This window comes from Nymphaea colorata, chromosome 11 (genome assembly GCF_008831285.2).
Source record: "Nymphaea colorata isolate Beijing-Zhang1983 chromosome 11, ASM883128v2, whole genome shotgun sequence".
Taxonomy (NCBI): Eukaryota; Viridiplantae; Streptophyta; class Magnoliopsida; order Nymphaeales; family Nymphaeaceae; genus Nymphaea; species Nymphaea colorata.
Window position 1 is genome coordinate 13,798,238 of NC_045148.1, and position 22,327 is coordinate 13,820,564.

A 22,327-nucleotide genomic window follows, 5' to 3' on the forward strand; every position below is an offset into this window, starting at 1 on the left:
CTTCTTAGAAAATGGTTTCAATTCATAGAGTAATTTCAACAGCATTGAGTTTCAACGATCAAACTGAATTTGGGGAAGTCGTGCACCACCGGCCGTTCAATTGTGCGTCATTTAGGATGATGGGTGACGTCAGACTGGAGAAGTGGTTCTGTATTGATTGACGGTGATCCATATGAATTGTTTCCTGGTCGGTACCCAAAAGCTGTGCTTTATTGAGCACTACTTTAGCTTAATCAAGCAGTCAAGCAGTGAGGCAACAAATCGACCTTCCATTGTTTTGTTGTCACATCTGACTATCTGAGCATGCATCGGGTGATTTGACAAAGTTAAAAATTAATGATAATAATAGCTTCATGCTTTCTGAAAGTAACACCGCCCTTCTCTCATGGTCAGACCAAGAAACTTGCTTTGTCCATAGTTGACACATCCAAACATTATATCTAGGGAAATCTTCATATGGGGGTCCCCTTTTATTACAAAACTAGAAATATACTTGAGTTTCTGCTTTGAAAATTAAATGAAGCACGAAGGCAACTAGGTGGATTTTGTTATCCCAAACCTCCATCCAACTGCAAGGATCACAATTTGGTCCAAATCAAAAGATAACATACTGCCCAGTAGACCCAAACTGCTGTGACTAAACCTACGTTTGGGTCCTTGCAGAAATGGATGATGACCTTCAACAACTCAGGAGCCTACCCAAGATGGTTTCACTTTCATACTTTCCAATTCGCGGTATTATCCATGCCAACTGAAACAAGTTGTTGAATCTTTCCGTCCATTCTACGGATCCATTAGCAGATCTTTCAAATAATCACAAGGAAAGATCCACATGCTTGTGGTGAACATCATATACAGCTCATTTCTCGTGTCGAATCAGATCAATCCAATAGATTCAAAAATTTACAGTGGCTTGCTGAATGACCATATCTGAAGCCACATTGAACTAATTGGAAGAAGCACAAGCAGAAGAAAACAACTCAAAGGTGAATATTTCCAAGCTTGGTTGGCGATATGGATCGATGCGAGAGGCATTAACAACACACGTACGACCCGTTTTGGGCTCGCTTTTGTAGATTGAATTTTACTGGAAAGAGGTCCTCTAACTCATCTCCTGCTATTTGTCTTCCTTCTCTTTCGGCAGGCAAATTACATAATGGTTGCTTTCTTGCTTTCACGTGATGCTAATAACGACGAACTTCGTCGACCTTGAAATCGACGTGCTTTTACTATGGATGATTTATGTAGGTAAGTACTACATCATTCATGACCTCCATTAATGAGCCACACATTTGAACGAGTGGAACAGAACATCTTTTACTTTTTATGTCGCTTCTTTAAAGTAGCAACAAGAATGTTTGAGAAAAATTTCGCTTAACGTGGTTCGATAGATGACGATGTCACAAGACACCCTACGCTGTGTTGGAGATAAAACATTTGTTCTCATATACCTCACCAACATATCAAAAACAGGTTGGTTTCGCATCGTGTACGATCAAATGATTGTTTTCCTCGATAATGTCCACTTTCGAATTTGGTTTGTAAAACAACATAAAGCTATATATAATTAGGGATCCATATATTTCTGTCCACATATCTATGAGTCCATATTTTTTTATAACTAATGAACTAATCCAATGGCCCCACTCTTTCAAACGTAGACACACATAACTCAAAGTTGCAAAGTGGCAGCGGTAGTAGACAGCTAACTCATGATCATAAATGTAAAACGTTAACGTAGATGGATTCACCTCTGCCAGACTACTAAGAATTAAAAATATATCACTAAAAGCACTATAGACTATTGTTAAAAATACCATAAACCATTACCACATCATAAACAGTGCAATTGCATTTTTAGCAACTTTTTTTAAGTAGAAATTTTTAACTTTATCCTGTGTCCATCCAACAGCATGGGGCACGTACGCATCAAGTTTAAGCTCTCCCATTCACCCATATCAAATGGTTACTTTTTCTGTCGCTTTTTTAAAGTTGCAACAAGAATGTTTGAGAAAAATTTCGCTTAACGCGGTTCGATGGATGATGATGTCACAAGACACCCTACGCAGTGTTGGAGATAAAACATTTGTTCTCATATTGCTCACCAACATATCAAAAACATGGTGGGTTCAAGCCGATCACATCGTGTACGATCAAATGTTTGTTTTTCTCCATAATGTCCACTTTCGAATTTGGTTTGTAAAACAACATAAAGCTATATATAATTAGGGATCCATATATTTCTGTCCACGTATCTATGAGTTCATACTTTTTACAATGAATGAACTAATACAATGGCCCTACTCTTTCAAACACGGACTCACATAACTCAAAGTTGCAAAGTAGCAGCGGTAGTGGACAGCTAACTCATGATCATAATTGAAAAACGTTGACGTAGATGGATTCACCTCTGCGAGACTACTAAGAATTAAAAATATATCACTAAAAGGACTATAGACTATTGTTAAAAATATCATAAACCATTGCCACATCATAAACTGTGCAATTGCTTTTTTGGCAACTTTTTTTAAGTAGAGATTTTTAATCTTATCTTGTGTCCATCCAGCAGCATGGGGCACGTATGCATCAAATGGTTTTGTTACTTCCCCTTTTCATTTTTCAGGCAAAAAAATGCTAGGTCCGACTAAATGAGTTCGATCGGGCTCACTTAAATGGTAAATTGTAGACTCCAAACCGAACCTACACGTGATAGCAAGCCATTAAGAGCCAAAATAGATTTCTAAGACAAACACCCGTGTAGTAGCCAATTAGTATTTGCCTTTGTGCTTTGGACCAGCTGGGTTTGTTGGGCTGCAAACTCTACCTTGACTATTGACGCTTAGTTGAACATGGATTCGTGCGCATAATATAAAGCGCAATTGACATGAACGCATAATTGAAGGTACGAACGCATAATTAAAGGTATGAAACAATATGAATCTCGCTTTTGCTCTAGATTTTCACTTACAGGCCTTAATCTGACCCCTAAGCCATCTAACTAGATAAAATGAGATGCAGGTTTAGAAGAAATTAAAAGAGAAGAACAGAAGCAGGGTTCCTCTTTTGTAGTCCTCGCTGCCTTTGGAGGCCTAGCTTGGATTTAGAGGCTTTCCAGGTTTTTTTCTTACGCTGCTGCGGTCTAAATTTCTTTTTGCTAGAGAGCAAATAGAATTCGTCAAACTTTTTTTTTTTAATCACCGGAGGGTTCAATACGCACTTTGGCTAGCTTTGCGGTTCAACTGCAAATTTTGGAGGAAACAAGACCTAGACTTTTCTTTGTGCACATACTCTTCAATCTTTACTCCTCATCTTCTTAGTCATAGTCTTCATTCTTCATTCTTATGGTATTGAGAACATCGTCTGCACGCCTACTAGTAATCTTAAAGTAGCAAATAGTTTAGCTCACTCCGCTCTTACTTTGACTAAGTTTTTTTCTATTTTCTCTTTGTTCAACTTTAGCGACCCAGGTCCTGTGAGTGTGTTGGCGCACTAAGAGAGAACAAGAGTTTTGCCAGTCGTTGTTACGATGAAAAAACTGCCAATCCTGCAACCCTTGATCACTTGCTCAAGATTTTAAAGGTAGAAAAAGTTGTGATGAAGCAAAATACTTAATGAGCTGCCAGGCAAGGGGGTCAAATGGCCAATTAATGACAAGTCTGGCACCCTGTACGCTGGCTTAAGCCAACGGTTTAGACCTAATGAATGCTTGGGCCACGTTTCCAGCAGCCAAGCAGGTCAGCATCTATACATTTATTTCCTTTTTTTTCTCGTTAAAACTTATCGTATCATTGTGAAAAAAAAAAAAAAGAGATTCAAGGTTGACGCATTTTGCTTTATTAGAAAAAAAAAAATAGAAATGTTGACTGGTAGCGCTAACTTTAGAGATATGGAAAACCAACTGGAACAGACTTGGAAATCAGTAACTTTATTCTCTGTGTACAATTTGTTTGTCATAATGCATACTGATTTGCAAATAGATTGCGTATGCATTTAACTACTTATTAGTTTGACAGCCCATATGTAGGCCAGTTGTTGAGTCTCAGCGAGGATATCAGCACGTCCGATTTGAATTGGACATTTGACTGAACCATTTCGAAAAAAACAGATGTGGAAAAAAAAAATTTAATATCTGAATAAGAAATAGGATCAAATTCGGATTTAAAAAATGACATATCCAAATGTACATAAATATTCAATCGGATTTGAATTTGGATTTGGATTAGATTTAATTTTAAATAAACATCCCATATCCAATGCTCTTATGTTTTGAAAATCGGCCAGATTCAGTTCAAAAATTAGATTCTCATAAAGATGTAAACATTGAGTTCAGATCAGATTTGGATTGTAAAATCAGATTTTGGATTCAGATATGATTTTCCTTTGTTTGTATTCAAATATGAATATGTGTCACAAAAAAGGATGTAGTTAAAAGTATATTCAATTCAAATCTGACCGGTCAACATCCTTAGTCTAGCTATCTCCATTAGAAGCGCTTAAACCCATGAAGCTCAGTCGATTGACAAGCTGGGATTGGATGCCAAGCCCGGCTATAGGTCATTAGTCGGCCAGTCAAGGCTTATTAAAAGTTCATGAGTCAGTCTGGCGCTGGCCGGACCTGACCTGTTGTGCACCCGAATAAAAAATAAGCGAGACTTTCGCTTCCATTCCGCGGGGAATTTAGAATGCACAACACAAAGTTCCAGAAATCCAACTGAATGGTGTAGTCACGTATTTTTTCAACACGTTAGTTAAAATACATAAATGAAAATAAAAAAATCACGTTGGTCTTCCTGAAGCTAGCTAGATTCGTGGATACCTAGATACAATGCATGGCTGCTCAATAATATACGCACCTTGTATACATATGATAATTAGAAAACAACACACATAGTTTATGAGTGTGTGTGTGATGCCTCAAAACCATAAGATCCAATAATCCCGTGATTAGTTGAATGTGAATTGTGATATGCACATAGTGTATTCAATAAGGGTCGCATGCATTACTTTAATGTGTAAAAAGGAAAATTTAAGAACATAAAAAATGAACGATCAGTACAAACTAGGCAAAGCAGATCTTATGGTCGGCCCAAACACACAACGAAACATCGAGCATTTGGGTACTTGAAAAGATCAAAATGTCCTCGCAGGTCTACATGGAATGGTGATGGCCAAGTTGAGAAGAATTCATATCCCTAGCAGTGACAAAACGGGCAAGCGCAAAAGAGAAAAACAGTAGTGATAAAATTGAAATTAAGGCACGCTTTTATGGGCGTGTCTGATTTGCTTCTTAAAATATACAAGAATTAAAAAAAATTCTCCTTTAACATGCACTTGACTCCCTCTGTGAATTTCCTGGCCCTGCAGATTTCGTGACTCATACGGCAAATGTTGGTCCCTTAGAACCCTTTAATTAGAACCCTACACACGTCGTGCAAGTGCGCATGAGTGCGATGCTCATCTTGACTCAGGAACCTAATAAAACAAGGAGGAGGTAGATGAAGGACCCATGCACATGCGTATTTGACTGATCAGATTTTCTCAACCTTTCCTAGGGTTCACATCAGTGTAGAAACTAATGAAAACTTTGGGAGAATCTTCAAGTTGGTGGTGACAGTAGTCTAGAGGGTAGCATAAACGGGTTTGAAACATACCTGCACCACCCAGAAAAGAAAATAAGAAGAAGCAAAGGAGAAAATTGAAACGATCAAAATGATTAGCATTTAAAGATTGCACATGAGAGAGCGAAGAATTTATAGTCTGGTTCAAACGAGAGTTCACATGTTCGTGTAAACTCATCCGTTCTTGTTGAACATGCCATGTTGGAGAGAAGCATAACCAACTTTATCTGTGTTCAAACTGTGGCACTTTTGTGAGATCATCTTATACGTGTACACATTGCAGCAGAAGGAGAGACCCCAAGAAAATGACCGACTTTAGTTTGAATTCCAAGGTTGACAGAAGTGTGGATAAATATAAAGACGTAAACGGAAAAAAAATGTCAATCACCAGAAATTTCTCATGGTAGGGTCTCAAATTCCCACCATTTCCAACTTTCCGAGGATTACTGGCATTTATCGGGATTGAAAACTTGGGGTCATTATAAGAAAGGAGAGAACGGAAAGGAAACGTTCAAACCTCAGTGTCATTGATTATGGGTTAGCTTAGCTGCTCTTAAATGTATTGCCACCTCAAGTTCCTTGAAAACTGTGGGGTTTCAAGTAGATCGATGCATTCAATGAAGCACCGCAAAGTTTAGCTGGTGATCGTTGTACATAATCGATGAGATATAATATTACAAGCAAAACTTTTGGTGCGAGACGGCGTCTGGAGATAAATAGCTTATGACCTCTGATCGTCACTTCCAACTTCACCAACGAAGGATGTCAAAAGTTAGCATCTGTTTGAATAGCAGAAGACAGAAAAGCGTCCAAGTTATTTCGAGGAAGAAAAAGACGTCCAACAAAGTGGAACCTGACTGTCCATCTGTCAGGAAAGTAATGTCCCTTGAACAAACCTCTTTAGATCTCATCTCACAGAAAGTGACATATATCAACCCTTATCATTGCATGTCTTAATCTTGTTTAGGATCACATAAGGACGTTGCTTTACTTTCTTGCTGATTATCATTGGAGAGTGAGGTAGGTGGCTTGTTGTTAAATATGCTTCAGATCAGAAGTGCCCAAATTAAATAGTACTCCTTCCATATAGTGTGTATATATAGTATATATATATATATATATATATATATATGTATATGTATCTCAGGTCTAAACATCAATTACAATACAAAAAACATCAGTGATTGTTCAAATGTACTGAAAAGAATATATATGACCAACTGCGGAGATTGACCGCGACGAGTCCGACGTATATATAACATTGCCTTCGCTTTCTCTCCGACGAGTTTTTCCTTCATCCAATACTAGTTGCATAAACAAAATGGTATTTTCAAGGTTTGAGCTTCATGGTTCTTACCATTAAGAAAGACACGAAAGGAAAAGTGGTTAATTGATATATCAGACGGAAGCAAGCAGAAAATTGGCAACTTTCACCATTTTTCTGTCGATATCATGGACTGATGAATACCAGCAGTTTGAATCAACAACAACAGGCAGGGAAGTCGGATCAGATAATTAAGAGAACAAGATATTATTAACGTCAATTGCATTGATTTTGAAGCAAGTCCAACTTCCACCCCAACATTCAACTATGATTGTGGACAGATCGAACTTATCCAATCTTATTACTAGCCGGTTCTAAAATCACTTTTCAAAACCCCGATCAAAGTTTTGAGTACCAATTCATATCCTCTTAGATGGGCTTTGAGTAAACGGCAGTAATTAGTAAAACAAAGAAGGACGGAAATGATCGAATGACCAATTATTATTTGAATGATGATCAAATCCGACCTAAGTCCGAACAGTTTAGTAATTCTGAACTGTAAGCAGCAGCAGATGTATGAGGGTCGGTTAGGGAAGGGAAAACAGTACACATATGATAGTTTAATCATTTATGAACATGTGATTATGGTTGCAGATAAAGATAAAAGATAGCCAAAATCAAAATCAGACTGGTGCAGCTATTTAAATAGGATTCCAATCTTTCTCTCATCACTATTTTAGATAGAGGTAACACCTTCCACCCTGTACCCAAACCAGATAAAAAATAAATGGATCACATGTTACGAATGCTATATAATGAACAACTCTCCCTCGTGAAAATCACGGAGAAGAGAAAAAGTAACAAATCATGTAGGCACTATTTTCGGAACCTCCGTAAAAATTGTTTAATTTATTTTTCTGTTGATATTTGTGATTCCATTTTCCTGTCGTTCAATTAGTTTATATATGAATTGGCTTCTCTTATTCCTTTTTTGAGAGGGGGTATGCTGCCAACGAGTTTGAAGAGGAGAATATATACAACGAATGAATTAACCTAACCAACTTGTAAGTGGCAGAGTTGAGACTTGATTGACGCAGCATCTTCAACTTGCATGTGATGAAGGAAAAAATGGTGATCAAAGACTTCAATTGACGCCTTTCATATTACTCAATATTAACAAAGCGCATAAACTTTACGCAAATAAACGTACCACGATAGTTAGATTTTCGGCCGCGTTCAACTTAAAGGTCATAAATGGGACGTCCCGAACCACAGGTGTATGGGATTGAGCTCTTATTGATCTATCGTCTTAATTTCTCGAAAGCCAGTGTATGTAAGTATAGATATTGGCCTAATGATATCTAGCAAAGGGATCAATTTGAGGGTAACATAAAGAAGGGGGTAATCATGCATCCCTTAATATAATACAGTTTTAAGGAGATTCAGTTGATCTCACAATGTTGGTTAACACGGTGTTTTGTTCTGATGAACATCCCAATGTAAGGCTACTGTAGGCGTGATTGGTACTTCTAGTTCTAGCTAGGTTTGTCAAAGTTTTGATAATTTTGTGACTGCTTGTCACTTCTCTCATTCTATTCATTTTCCATTTCGTCGGCTCTCTCTCTCCTTCTCTCCGTTGCACTTTCCCAGAAAATGGAAATGCAGATGTAAACGAGCTTGAAAAGCTACGAGAAGAATCAAGACTGCCGGGCGCCCATTGGATAATGACACTTGATCTTCCGTCATCACATCAACTTTCTTTCAAACGAAGAACCAAATGATGCAGACAAAGAATCTTGGACAAATTCTACCACGCAGGTACGCGGAAGCATCTCCAGCCGTTCAGCCTTTTAAAAGCCAAATGCATGGTTCATGATCTTACTTCAGACGAAAAGGTCAGATTTAAGATAGAAAGAAATACTAGTGAATCAGGGATCTTAAATTAAATGCAGGGTTCTCAAATTCTAAATATATTAGATGAGCAGTCCTGGAACGTTTTTGTGAATCGGCAGTGGCGTGAAATGTAAAACGGGAAACGCAAATGGAACCTCCATCTACCCTTTCAATATTGGGCGGCAGATAAGCACAGGGCCGTGCACGTGCTTCTTCATGAGAACGGGTGGCCGTCTCTGTCTGCCTCCTGTTGCTTCACCTTCCTTCTCTTCCTGTCGCCTTTTCTAACTAAAGATGGAAAGGGCGGGGCCGCTAGTGGCCATTGGCCGGCCGGACGATCTTCTGGCACCAGTCAAAGTCAGAAACCGTGGACATCAGAGGAGGGCCACTCCCGCTTTGCTTCTTCCTCCTTCCCTGAAATTTAGTGCTTCTCACTCTAAAATTGTTGGGACCAGCGTCTTCGAGGGAAAGCAATGGGATCGTGAAGGCAAGCAAAGTGCTTGGGTACTTGGTCACACTCCCCATGCGATAAGCCATCAGCCATAGGCGGCTGAGAGGGAGGAAGATGACGTTTGTTAAAGCATCCCTCCTTCCTGCTGCCTCCAGCCAAACTTCAACTTTTGAAAATCTAGATGTTTCACTTCCGTAACGTTTCCAAATCCTTAGTCTTACTGTTAACCTGCCAGATTCTAGGTAACTGATCGAATTTGGACACAACCAGTTTGCCTAAGATCCGAAGGCGATGTTTTTATTGTCGACTCACAGTCGAATATCAGGTTTGGATTTAGAATAACAATTTCAATCCTTTTTACCATCGCAAGAAAAATTTTGACCTACATATGGGGAAATGAAAGAAACAAACTGTTTTCTTTTTCTTTTCTAGAATAACAACACTTGATTCCTTCTGATCAGCAAGTTGCATCTGTCACTATTGCACGGGAAGTGGCTTTTCAACAACCGCCGGCTGCTTCCTAGTCTCTGCAGGTTTAAATATCTAAATTTTGTTGAAGAAGCTGGCACGAACTACGAACACTGGAAGCTTCCATGAGTAACCGATCCCAACTTGTTGATGGTTACCTCATCATTCGTTGTTTCTTCATTTGTCCTTCTCCGTCATCGTCGAGCTTAAATATCAATGTCTCGAGGGAAGTAACTATCAAGCAGTCACGAACGTGCTAATCTTTTAAGCATCGCCCGGATGTTGTGGTATAGTTCCATATGACCTTTCATGGAAACTTCCTCCAACTCCAAGAATTTTATATGACTCCTACAAAGTACTTGTATATAAATAAACAAGAGGACTCAAATCCACCGCATTACTTATGGTTAAACATTAAAAATCCATTGTTTAAATCACCCTAAACCATTGCTAAAAGCACTGCACCACATCCTGTTGCTCAAGCTCCCGTGACAACTATTTCTTAAGCGACAGATTTTTAATCTTTTATAAACCAAGAAAACTCGAATAATTGGTCTCTTCAAATTGTCAAGAAATGTGTCAAACTTCTTAAATTTAGGCATCCAAGGCGTGAAGAACACGATATCCTGTGGCTAATTTCTTAAGAAACGCATTGACCAATGAAATATCTTGTTAGGATAATTAGACTAGTGCATATAACCTTTTTATGTCGGTGCTTGCGTGTGTATATAAATATATATCTATATATATATATTGGAAATACATCTTTTAGTATCCATTTCCTGTCGCCCTGAGTAAAAGCAAAGGAGGATGTATGTTTTGTTCCATCGATCTAAACCGCAAATTAATGCAAAAAGCATCCTCTTTAGTCACTTGAAAACATGTGTTGAAAAACAAAATAATTCCATTGCACGAAAAGCATTTGAATAATTACATCACCACGTTTATTAGTTTCTTTAATCATTAACAATTACTTATCAAAAGAATGTGGTCTAAATTGTTGATCTGCTAACGCAAGTATGATTCAGTATTTCCACAAAATGACAACCGTAAATATGCCAAGAAAATCGAGAAAACATTTTGGTATTCTTGAAGCTGATGGAAATAGTGACTGGACTCAACTAAATTGGAGGGCATATATAGACACGTTATATATGATTTTTCACAAAAAATCAAACCGTAGATCGTGTTATTAGTTACAATTCACTCTTGACGTGAATTAAAAAAGCATAGGCACATGTTTTGATCAAGTGATCTATGACTTATTCAAAGTAAACAGATCATGTATTTCACATATTGCATAATCTTTAGTTTGGTTTAGTCAATAGCCTCGTCCTTTCAACGCCGTCGAGTAACTTTGCTGCCACGAAAAAGGGAGTGTCATTAGATGGTTGTAGCTATGTCGCCAGATTGTGAAAGTCCAATATTGGCTTGCGTCTAAGAGGGAATAGATCGTGCATAACACAAGACAAAGTTGGTTATATATACCGACTATGTAATTTCCCATGTTATTTTAAGTATGACAAAAAAAACTTTATGAGACAAAAAAGAAGTTTTTTTGTAGGGATATAAACTAAAATCTCAAAAAGATGATTTAATGAAAACTTTATCAGCATATCTTTATGACCAAAATATCCTTTTAAACAGTAAAAAAATATTTTCATTTTTTTTACACTTATAATGTTATCTCATTATCTCATAAATATTTTATTATCTCTCATAAACATTATCTTATAATTATGTTTAACAATGTTATCTCATTATCTCGTAAATATTTTATTATCTCATAAACATTATCTTATAATTATGTTTAACGTTATCTCATACAACCGTCTGTTATCTCATTATCTCATACTTACGTATGGCGTTATTTCATGCATCTATCCATTCGTTATCTCATTATCTCATAAATCTTTTTTTTAGCTCATAAACATTACCTCATGCTTATTTGTTATTTCATACTTATTTATTGTCTCATATTTATTATTTATACTTATTTATTGTCTCATGCAAATGTGTATACAATGGCATGGTCCACATCGTGTGTGTACTCGACATATATAGAACGGTCTATATAAATGTCCCTCAACACAAGAAGGCAGCAGCGTGGACAGTGTGAGACGCCCGCAGAGAAAGTTGGCCAAAAAAAACCAGTCTATGCTAACCTGTGTGCCAGCATCAAAATTCCATGTGAAACGACACCTGTAATTTCCTTTCTTATATATAAATTTTATACTTTTTGGTGATTGTCATCAACATAGACTGATTCCAACCCGTAAAATTCTTTGTATGACTAGGAAAGAGCAATGGCATTTCCTTCGGTTGACGAATCCTCGATAAATGACTGGAACTCTGACCGTCTCCCGATGCTCTTTAATACTCTATTGTCCTCGTCAAATATTCTTAGTCGCTCCTACTTTTGTTCTGCAAGTAGGAATGAAACGACGAGACCAGAACAGAGAGGGAGAAACTAGCTGGAAATAAATTGGGCGTTATTTTCATAGACTTTATTTTGTATTTAAGATTCTCAATTATAATAACAATTTCCTTTTTGTCCAGGCTCGGGAATCCTTGAGTGTTGTTTAACGCGTTCAATTGGTAACGATGAGTGCTGATAACTTGCTATCCTTAAAAAAAAAAAAAAATAAAAAAACAATTTCAGTGAAGTTCCTACGTCTAGTGGTGCTACCAACCCATTTGTTTTCAGGATGCCATATTAATTATGAGAAGACCAATTTTAACAAGATCACACCATCAACTTGAAGGCCTTAACTTCCTCGATCTTTCAACTATTGGTAGCTTGTTTTCGTTGGTGAATTTCCTTTCCTTTTAGTGAGGAGCAACTCGGAATGGTGTTTCATCTTTTTGTCGGTTTGAGGGGAAAATTAAATTTATCCGTAAACCTCGCAAAGGGAAATGATAAAATCCTGCAAATCCTTTCTCACTGCAAGGAGCATGCTAGTTCTTTAACTTTCTGGAAAGATCAGACCCATCAAAATTGAACCGTGATCAGAACGATCTGCCTCAGCTCACCAACCTGTTTGGAAGGTGTAGGGTCCTACTATAGTTGCCTTCCTCTGACTACTGAAATGAGGTGAGCACATGAACCAGAAAAGTCTCACACAAAAATTCACCCAATCTCTTGCAGTGAAACTTGTCCATGGTTATAAGATGGATTTTACCTGCCCAGTTCAAAAGCAGAAAGTAGTTGACGGAGAAATGTGCCCCACATACTCAAAGGGATTCGATGTCCATTGGACTTTTCTCAAGGAAGTGACCGCTCCCGTTTAGAATGAAAAGGTGAATTAGGTGACTATAAGGCGTGGAAGTCACGTAGTTGCATGCATGCAAAGTCTATAAATAGGCTCTCTGGTAGCGCCAAGAATTGCATCTCTCGTTTTCCATCTCTGAGCTGCTCTCCTCATTGCACCTCTCGTCTCTCGCTTCCCATCTTCCTTTGTTATTTGCCCTCTCGCTCCATCTCTCTCTCTCTCTCGTTTATACTGCATAAAAGCCTTCTGAAAAGTCTTTTCCCGGAATCACTTGGCCCATGGCAAACCTTCACGATTCCGGAACAGGAACCCCTGAAATCTCCAAAGTAGGCATTATAGGTGCTGGGGTTAGCGGCATTGCTGCAGCCAAGCAACTCCGCAATTTCTCCCCCATCGTCTTCGAAGCCACTGACTCCGTTGGTGGCGTCTGGAAGCACTGCGCCTTCCACTCCACGAGACTGCAGACCCCTCGAAACGACTATGAATTTTCCGACTACCCCTGGACGCCTCTCCCCGATTATCCCCCGCCGGAGAATGATTCTGCAACCTTCCCTACCCACCTTGAAATCGTCGAATACCTTGAGAATTATGCTCGTCATTTCGACGTACTCAAGTTCGTTAAATTGAACCACAGGGTGGTGGAGATCAAGTATCTGAGCGACAGGAAACCCACGTACTATGACGGTATGTGGGGGGATTTCGGTAAGCCGCTTTCCGGCGACCCGGCGTGGGAAGTTGGCGTCCGAACCCCTCTCTCTGAAGACATTCAGGTGAACTGAAACCGCTCTTCTCTCTTGGTTCCGTCGTGAATCAGTCGAATATAAGAACCTTCTATATTTTTCACGTGTACATTCGGGGTACACACACACATATATATATATATATATATTAGAGAGAGAAAAAGAGAGAGATGAGAGACCAAATCTGCTACAAATTAAAATTTGTGGGTAGTTCATGGTGCTTTAGCAACAGTTTATAATGCTTTCAATGACAGTTACGTTCTTTTCTAGCTCATTCTCTCATCTAATGTTCATTTCAATTGTTTTTTTCACACTTCCACTTTATAATTATCCTCTCCACCTTCTAATTAGTGGAAACATATATGTGGAGCGAAAGGAACTTCAAAAGTGAAGAGTTTCATTTTAATTAAGAATGGTTTTACTCGTTCCTTTTTTTGTGTGTGTGTATATACACACACATATATAGTGCAAATAATCATATATATATATATATATATATATATGTGTGTGTGTGTGTGAACCGTATATGCTTGTAATTTTTTTCCTCAATAAATATAATCTTGTATTCTATATATATATATATATGTGTGTGTGAACCGTGCATGCTTGTAATTTTTTTCCTCAATAAATATAATCTTGTATTCTTCGAGAATATTCGTTTTCGGTCTATATTGTCGAACCGATGACTGAACCAGTGCGTGGACGAGCGACTGGAGTCAGAGAGAAGCGTAGCTAGTAAATGCAATAGGCTTACTGGTCTTAATTCAGGTGTAGAAAAGAATTTGTCCGAGTCACCGGTTCCGTACGTCTCATTTACGTCTCAGATCCTGGTGCGAGTCAACCGTGCCAGTTTGTCGAGCTCCCAAGCGGATACGGTGACGACTAGTTCATTGACTCCGAGACCAGAATCGGTCGACCGAGTCGAAAAGATTCGCCCCTTAAGCTCATGATCTTGATCATTAGCAATTGTTAGATTGTAGACAGATGAGGCAATAACACTGGGTTCACTATATGGATGTTGCAGTGGTTCAAGTTTGAGTTCTTGGTGGTGTGCCTGGGGAAGTACGGGGACGTGGCCAAGATGCCAGAGTTTCCGACGGGGAAGGGGCCGGAGATCTTCCAGGGAACTGTCCTCCACTCGCTCGATTACTCCAAACTTGGCCGGCAGGAAGCGGAGCGCCTCGTTAAGGGAAAGAAGGTGGTCGTCGTCGGTTACAAGAAATCTGCTATTGATTTCGCCACCGAATGTGCGGAGGTCAACCAAGGTACTTCCCTCTCACTCGGAATATACATACAATATTGGCAAACTTAAGGACTATGAAGACTAATATAAATCATGTCATCCACTTGATGGAACATCAAGGGAAACTTCTTTCAAGATTAAGATTTAAGCAGTTACTTTTGTCATTCGCAGTAAATCAAGGCGTCCAATTAGATCTCGGAGTCCTTATTTTGTTGTGTGTGTGTGTGTGTGTGTAGGAACATGAAGCACAAAATTGTGTAGTTGTAGTTGCAGGATGTGTACATGAAACGCGAAGTCCATTTGGGTTTAGTTGAAGTGATAACGGGTTCAGATTGAATATGGCCAAATAAATACGGTCCACGCTGCTGCTGAAACGTTCCCTGTCCACAAGCTTAATTACATATTATCTGGTTACAGCTCATGCTTTAGATCAAAGAACACGTTCAACTCACGCCTCGACTCTGACCGTTCTATATAAATATGCCGTGTAAGTACACAAGTCAACAGTACCACGTGGGTTTTTGGTCCCTTTCGAAATGGCCAACACAGGTCTGGAACACAGACTGTACCTGCCAATTTGCTCAGCCTCAACCCTACTGGCTTTTCGCACACCCAGGTCTTTATCAGCTTTATGATGAACATGTATGTATGCATGCATTTATTTGTATACCAAAAGTTACATCTCGAATGATGTTCAAGGAAGTCCAACATATAAAACCAATGGCTCGTATTACACCACCAAAATTTAGTGCACTGACGTGCAACAAAATTGGTGTTAATCTGCAGAAAGGTCAATGAACAATAAATGAATACTGGACATCTATGTTTAGATTCGGATCAAGTGAAAAAATATGTGTAAGATTGTCTAGCACTTACCAGGTAGCTAGCCATTGCAAAAGAAGTGTCATATTGCAGTATATTGACCGAAGGAAGGACGCGTTTTGCAGGACCAGATAGACAGCCTTGCACCATGTTGATCAGAACACTGCATTGGATGATGCTTCCTTCTTATTCTGTTTGGGGAATTTCCTTCCTCCTGCTCTATGCCACAAGGTTTTCACAGTTCCTCCACGAAAGGCCATCAATGAGCCTCCTCCGAGCACTCCTCTGCTTGTTACTCTCTCCTCTGGTACGTACCATGTGCGCGCCCAGAGGGCATTCGATTTTGTGTGCGAGAGAGAGAGAGAGAGAGAGAGAGAGAGAGAGAGAGAGAGAGAGAGAGTAACAATTCTGTTGATTGTTGAACTTGTGCATGAATCTTGTCCTGATTACAATTCACCGTATGCTTTTGACGACTGAACAGAGAAAAGCAATCTCGAAGTTCATCGAGCTATACTTGATATGGAAGCTTCCATTAAGAAAATTCGGACTGGTGCCCGAGCATGCATACGAGGAGGATTACGCATCGTGTCAAATGGCAATCCTGCCGGAAAAGTTCTTTCCAGCAGCCGAGGATGGACGGATTTGCTTCCGCCGCTCATCCAAGTGGTGTTTCTGGAGCGGTGGCGTAGAATTGGAAGATGGAAGCAGGTTGGAAGCAGATGTGGTCATGCTGGCAACCGGTTTCGATGGGCTTAAAAAACTCAAGTGGATCTTTCCAGAGCCTTTCAGGCATTATATTCAGGACTCCTCAGGCATCGTGCCTTTATACAGGTAAAAGTACTATTTGTCTCCGAACTTTCATGTTAAAGCAAAAAGAGGTGCGTTTCTCACCATTCAAAAGTTTTAGTGCCCAAATTGGAGTTTGTCTTTGTAGGTTCAGGCCTACCTTCAAATTAATCTTCTCATCAAGACAAGTATCTTCATCATCAATCAAAATGTCTGAAAATAATAACAATATAGTTCATTAGCATCATGTTCTACCTCTCTCTCTCTCTCTCTCTCTCTCAGCTTATTCTTGTTCTTTCTTCGCAGGGGGACTGTCCATCCTTTGATTCCACATATGGCATTTGTTGGGTACATCGAGAGTGTTTCAAATCTCCATACTTCTGAGATCAGGTGCAGGTGGCTGTCTTCGCTTCTGCAAGGTGCTTTTGTTCTCCCCACTGTGGACAAGATGGTGTACGAGATAAGCAAACAGATGGAAGTGATGAAGAGGACTACCAGGTTTTACAAACGGCACTGCATCTCAACATTTAGCATTAACCACACAGATGAAATGTATGAAGACATGGGACTGAGCCCATGGAGGAAGAGGAACTGGCTTCAGGAGGCTTTCTCTCCCTACTCCAACCGTGACTACAAAGACGACAACTAGCGCACTTTCTAACAGTTTGGGCACGGTACGCTACTACAAAACAATCAAGGGAAGATAATGGAAGGATGTCTGCGTTAGGCCTTTCAAAACATGCAGGAGAAGGACATTGTCTGTCATGAATAAAGCAAATAATTAATGTTTTCTGCCGATATTGTCGTTAATAAAGGAAATAACATTCTGTCGTCAATAACGTACAAGTCAAGCTTTTTTGTTCCTTTGAGGTCAGTCTTATTGTAATTAATGTCATTGTTTATCTTCCAATATTAATAAATACCATGCACGCCACTTTTCTATCTCTCTTGTGTCTGTCTGTGTGAACAGTGCTTCTATTATTCGGATCATAAGCTGCATATGTATTGCATCTGCTGCAATATATGCCACAAAATTTGCTTTATTCACAGACAGAATTTGAATAAAGTAAGTGATGTGGAAAACATGTAATTCATGTGTATGCCAAATTCTATAAGAGTCTAAAAGTCAAGGAAATGTATTTTTCCACTTGTTACCTATATATGTATGTGTGTGTGTGTGTGTGCGCAAAAGAAAAGTTACGCGTTTTCAAAGTTTTTAGAATTCTAAGCCCGTCTACCTGTTTAAATTTACCAATGCCAATTACAGATGTAAAATGACACGGTAGGCAGCATAATAATTAGGATGGTAGAATAAGTTTTATACACACACATACTGGTTTTTCAGGTAGAGTGAAATCCACACTGCATGAAATATTGTCGGAAAGTTGATTGCATGAAATATTGTCGCAATCAACGGATTGAAACTCTCTCTCTCTCTCTCTAACATGCTTTTTTCAACTATTACAGAAAAAGTACATGAGGTAAGTTTTTCTTTCCCAGCAGAGCTGCCATCATAAAAAGTAGTTCTGAGAACAAAGCTGATCGCCTTGCAGCGTAAAAAGAAAGTTCTGAAAATTTAAGCTTATCGCAGAGTAAAATCAGCACCATTTATTATTGCAATAAATAAAGCAAAAGAAAAATCCAAGCTTCAGAAAAATCATGATGACCATGCATGCTTCCTTTCGTATGTCCTTTTCAAGGTCAGAACTGTACCAGGCGAGTTTTAAGTGTGTATCTATAAGGTAGGCATGTCATCATCCCCCTGCATCCTCAGAGGGGGAAATTTGGCGCAGAGAATTATATTTGGGAAAGGTATACTAAAATGCATTCCAGATTCTTTCTTAAGACCGCCTACAGTCACCAACATCCTGTAAGATGTGTTTGCATGCCTTTAAAATCCAGAATTTTCAAGTTCAAGCTTGGCTTGCTTCAGACGTATACCTATCCAATAGATCAGATGTGAAGAAGTGAAAAATCCTGGATTCTGTTTTCCATTTTGATTTCCTGCCAGTCACTCCAACGAGAAATCAGGATCTAACCAAACCAGAAGACTATTTCCAAAAGATCAAAATGGCCCTTGTTGGAACTTCCATTTGGCTGAGGTGCGTGGCCCAAGACTTACCTTTCAAGACCCAGTTCAACCAGGAAATCAAACGAATGTCGTGATATGAGACAGAAGTTCAACCTTTCACATCTAATTACAAAAAAAATTTGCATTGATCTGGCCCTACAACAATTTATAGGACCCACAGACACATTTCTTTGTTCTGCTTAATAGAGGGAAAAGGAAAAACTACTATAATTTACTCGGTTTGAATACTATAACCTCTAGCTAGGGGAACTTGAACCAGAATTTTCATGTAAAAAGATGCCGCTGTTCTTTTCACCAAACTTGACTTGTTTCAATTTCTTAAGCCAGTATGAAATTCAACTTCTTTCACCCAAGCCGTCAGTAGAGCTAACAAATTTGGTGGATCTGGGATAATTTTCTCCATGAAATTCAGGAAGGGAACATACTCTAATATGACATCTGAAATGACTTCGTTTATCTCATCTAATTGTCAATTGCTTAGAGATGCTGATGCATTGCCTGGCATTCTGTTGCCACCTGATCCTTCTATAACGCTAGCTTGTTAAATTAAGTTAATCAGCACATAATAAAGTTGATGCACTACCATTGCCGCTGCTGCTTCTAGCCTCATAAGACAATGCCAATGGTGCGGGCCATGATACAAATCGAATACCAAAATATGCAAAAGTAGATCCATAATTGATCATTTTTGTCAAATCTTTCACAGTATCAATATTCAGCATGTGTGACTCATTCAAAAGGAGTTTCTTTTTATGACAGCCTGCCTTAGAAAGATTTCTTAAATGGTGTCCATTAAATAGCTCTCCAACATGGCTTTTTCACTGGTAAGTTACCTTGGTTCCTCATTGATATTTCTAAATGTTTGGGAGAATCACTATTCAAACGCATTATTGTTTTTCACTAGAGCTTCTTAAAGCCCAAAAGGATACAGGAAAAGTACGAAAAAACTGGAAACCTATTTATACATTTTCTCCTAAAAGGTTCTTGTATATATACTTGAAAGCTACTATGATCTGTGACATCTGTCTGACATCAAATCGAATGACTTACCGCCTGCCAAAATAATAAGCGTAAATTGCTAGCTCTCTAGTCTCTGTTTACGTGTGTATGTCTTGCAACCTGAAAATCTGTAAAGGCAACGGTTCGAAGAGCCTAATTCCAGAAACAAGTGTGTGGGGCATGCGCAGGCACATGCATCGGATCAAAGCGATTAAAGCATAACAGCCATATTAAGAAGATCTGGGGTTCTGGGTGTCTATCATGGGTCATTTGATCGTCGGATCAAGCAACATTTCGTTGTCCAATAATTCATCTCCCCAAACTCTTGAACATCTTTCTACTTCAAAAGAAAATTAATAAAATTTTGACCTACCTCCTTATGTTTGAAAATTTTTGCCACCTTTTAATGATTGCCATCACCTTCGCCCAAATCCAAGCTGTAAAAATCAAGAGACACACAAGTCATCGTTCAATAATGAAGATGTTATATTGTGCAATTAAAGACAAGGAATGCCCCTAGCTAGTAAGGCGTGCGAAACCCTTGTTTGGTGCAACCACTTAGTAAAGTGTATCGACATCTACATAAAACGAATTCAGTTATATATCTACGAGACAAAAGGATGTATTTTGATAATACCATCAAATTAAGTCAGTTTCTTTTTCTTCATTTAGTGAAATTCCCTCATAAAATGGTTGAGATCTAAAACACAATCAACCTCAAAGTTCTTGAAACAGCTTTTCCTGTAAGTCATTCCAATCCTTCAATTGGTGCGCATAATTACTTACTGAAGTAATCTTTTTAAAATGAAAACAACAAAGTGAGGATGCAGGAAACTACTACACTCTGAAAATTAAGAGAATATTGTTCTGACTTACCATTCAAAAGAATTATCCTGCAAAAAATCCTCATAATCATCGGAAGAAGAAGCCACTGGATTGGCACTTTGATTACCACGTCCATCCTTGAACCATGACGGAATCTCCATAAACTCATCAAATAGCCCTTCCATTTTCCCTTGAGTGCCATCATCCTTTGCATCTAAGCTATTCAAAAACCTAAACCACCAAGCTGAGTTCACCAAATCTGTAGTGCCACTCAACTGCGTCTCATGTTGCTCCCCGAGTGACCTGATCTCAGCCATGATCTCTTCATCGTCGACCGCCGAGGATGGAGAAACTATAGGCTGATTGAAATCTGGTGGCTTTGCCAAGGAATTGTTTGTATATGGAGGATTAAGAGCACTAGGACCATTAACAGGTATTGGTGACAATGCTGGTGCAATTTCAATGAGATTCTTATCGCCGAAGATGGATGATGAGGGTAAAGAAGAAAGAATTTGACTAGTCATTAGGTCGTTGTTATCAATACTGTTGTTCAAAAAAAAACACGGGTCTGGGATACCCTGTTGATGAAAATTGAGATTGATACTTGGGTTTTCTGATAGAAGGTTTATATTTAGACCACTATCCACAGAGGGGACCCATGGAAAAAGCGATGAACAAGAAGAAGAAGAAGAAGGAGCGACTCCAAGAGGAGGAAAATTGAAATTGGCACTGGGGCACACCTGGGAGTTATCCTGGAACTCTCTTGCGATGGCTTCTGTTTCTGCTTGCCTCATTGCTGCCCTGTGAAATTTAAGGGCAGCCACTATCTCTCTCCTTGCTTCTGCCATATTTAGTAGCCTCTGTTGATAAGGTTTGCTGGTGTGTGACCTTCTCCTCACTTTCTTCTTCACCTGTGGTTGTTGGGCATCATCAATCGCCTCGTTACATTTTGCAGCGGGGCTAAATTTGGTGGAGGCTTCAGCTTCCTGCTTAAGTGGTCTTGAGGAAGTAGTCAGCTGCTTAACTAGGGTTCGGATGTATGCACCAGAAAGATGTGGCTCTTCTTTGGATCTCTCTGGATCTATTCTCCTTGTGCACTTCCTCGTTCGGTTTCTCATATTGGCTTTTTCCATTACCAAGGAAGGAAAAAATTCTTGTCAAAGAAATATAAGAAGCAGAGTACAAATGGAATCTGGCTTGCTTCCTGGACTGAAAGTACCATGCAGACTCGATGATCGTAAAATGCCAATTAGTTATAGAAGAAGGACGAAGCGTAGGCTCCTTTCCCTTTCTTGGCAGGTAGTGATTTATTTCGGTTCTTGATAGGTACTGTAGGTATAAAGGGGCCGATAGGGATGATGCATATCGGTATGATGTCAGCAATGGGAAGAAAATTTTTCATCGGACTCTTATATAGAAATGGCGCGGATTAGTAGACGCAACAGCTTCTTTATAAGAAAAGATGTCCCAGTTAGTTTGATGGTGCACTTTCCCTGATATGAAAATGAATTTAGCCCAAGCTTATATTGAGTTAACAATACAAGCTTAGGAGTTAGGTATGAACATGTTATATTTAACCGCCTAAGTTAGGTATCGGTTAAGTGGTTAAATTAGAGAAAAATTAAAGTTAACCATATTTTCGTTGTGCTTCCAAAAGTTGGGCATGCATGTATAACATTTTCATACTTATAAGTTCATTGGAGAAAAGGGATCGATGGCTAATGGCCAGGTATAGGGGCCTATACATACGAAACTGTTGAAGTTGGTTGTTTGCACCGTTCAGCGTGCAAAAAATTGTGCATTGGCAGTATAATGACCAGAATACCTCATTCAGTAAAAAGGAAAGTCCCCTAC

At 39.0% G+C, this 22,327-nt stretch overlaps 2 protein-coding genes across 2 annotated transcripts; one reads left to right on the forward strand and one right to left on the reverse strand.

Moving 5' to 3' along the window:
• Positions 1-13,112: 13,112 nt before the first annotated feature.
• LOC116264797 (probable flavin-containing monooxygenase 1) lies at positions 13,113-17,370 on the forward strand. Its single transcript, XM_031645200.1, has 5 exons — positions 13,113-13,736; positions 14,731-14,971; positions 15,897-16,078; positions 16,253-16,602; positions 16,864-17,370. Exons 1-5 carry the CDS (start codon positions 13,245-13,247, stop codon positions 17,204-17,206), a joined length of 1,608 nt encoding a protein of 535 aa, XP_031501060.1. The 5' UTR covers positions 13,113-13,244; the 3' UTR covers positions 17,207-17,370.
• Positions 17,371-20,520: 3,150 nt separating this feature from the next.
• Positions 20,521-21,606, reverse strand: LOC116263565 (uncharacterized). The gene has a single exon (XM_031643303.1). The coding sequence runs from the start codon at positions 21,604-21,606 to the stop codon at positions 20,521-20,523; it is 1,086 nt and encodes a 361-aa protein (XP_031499163.1).
• Positions 21,607-22,327: the final 721 nt, after the last annotated feature.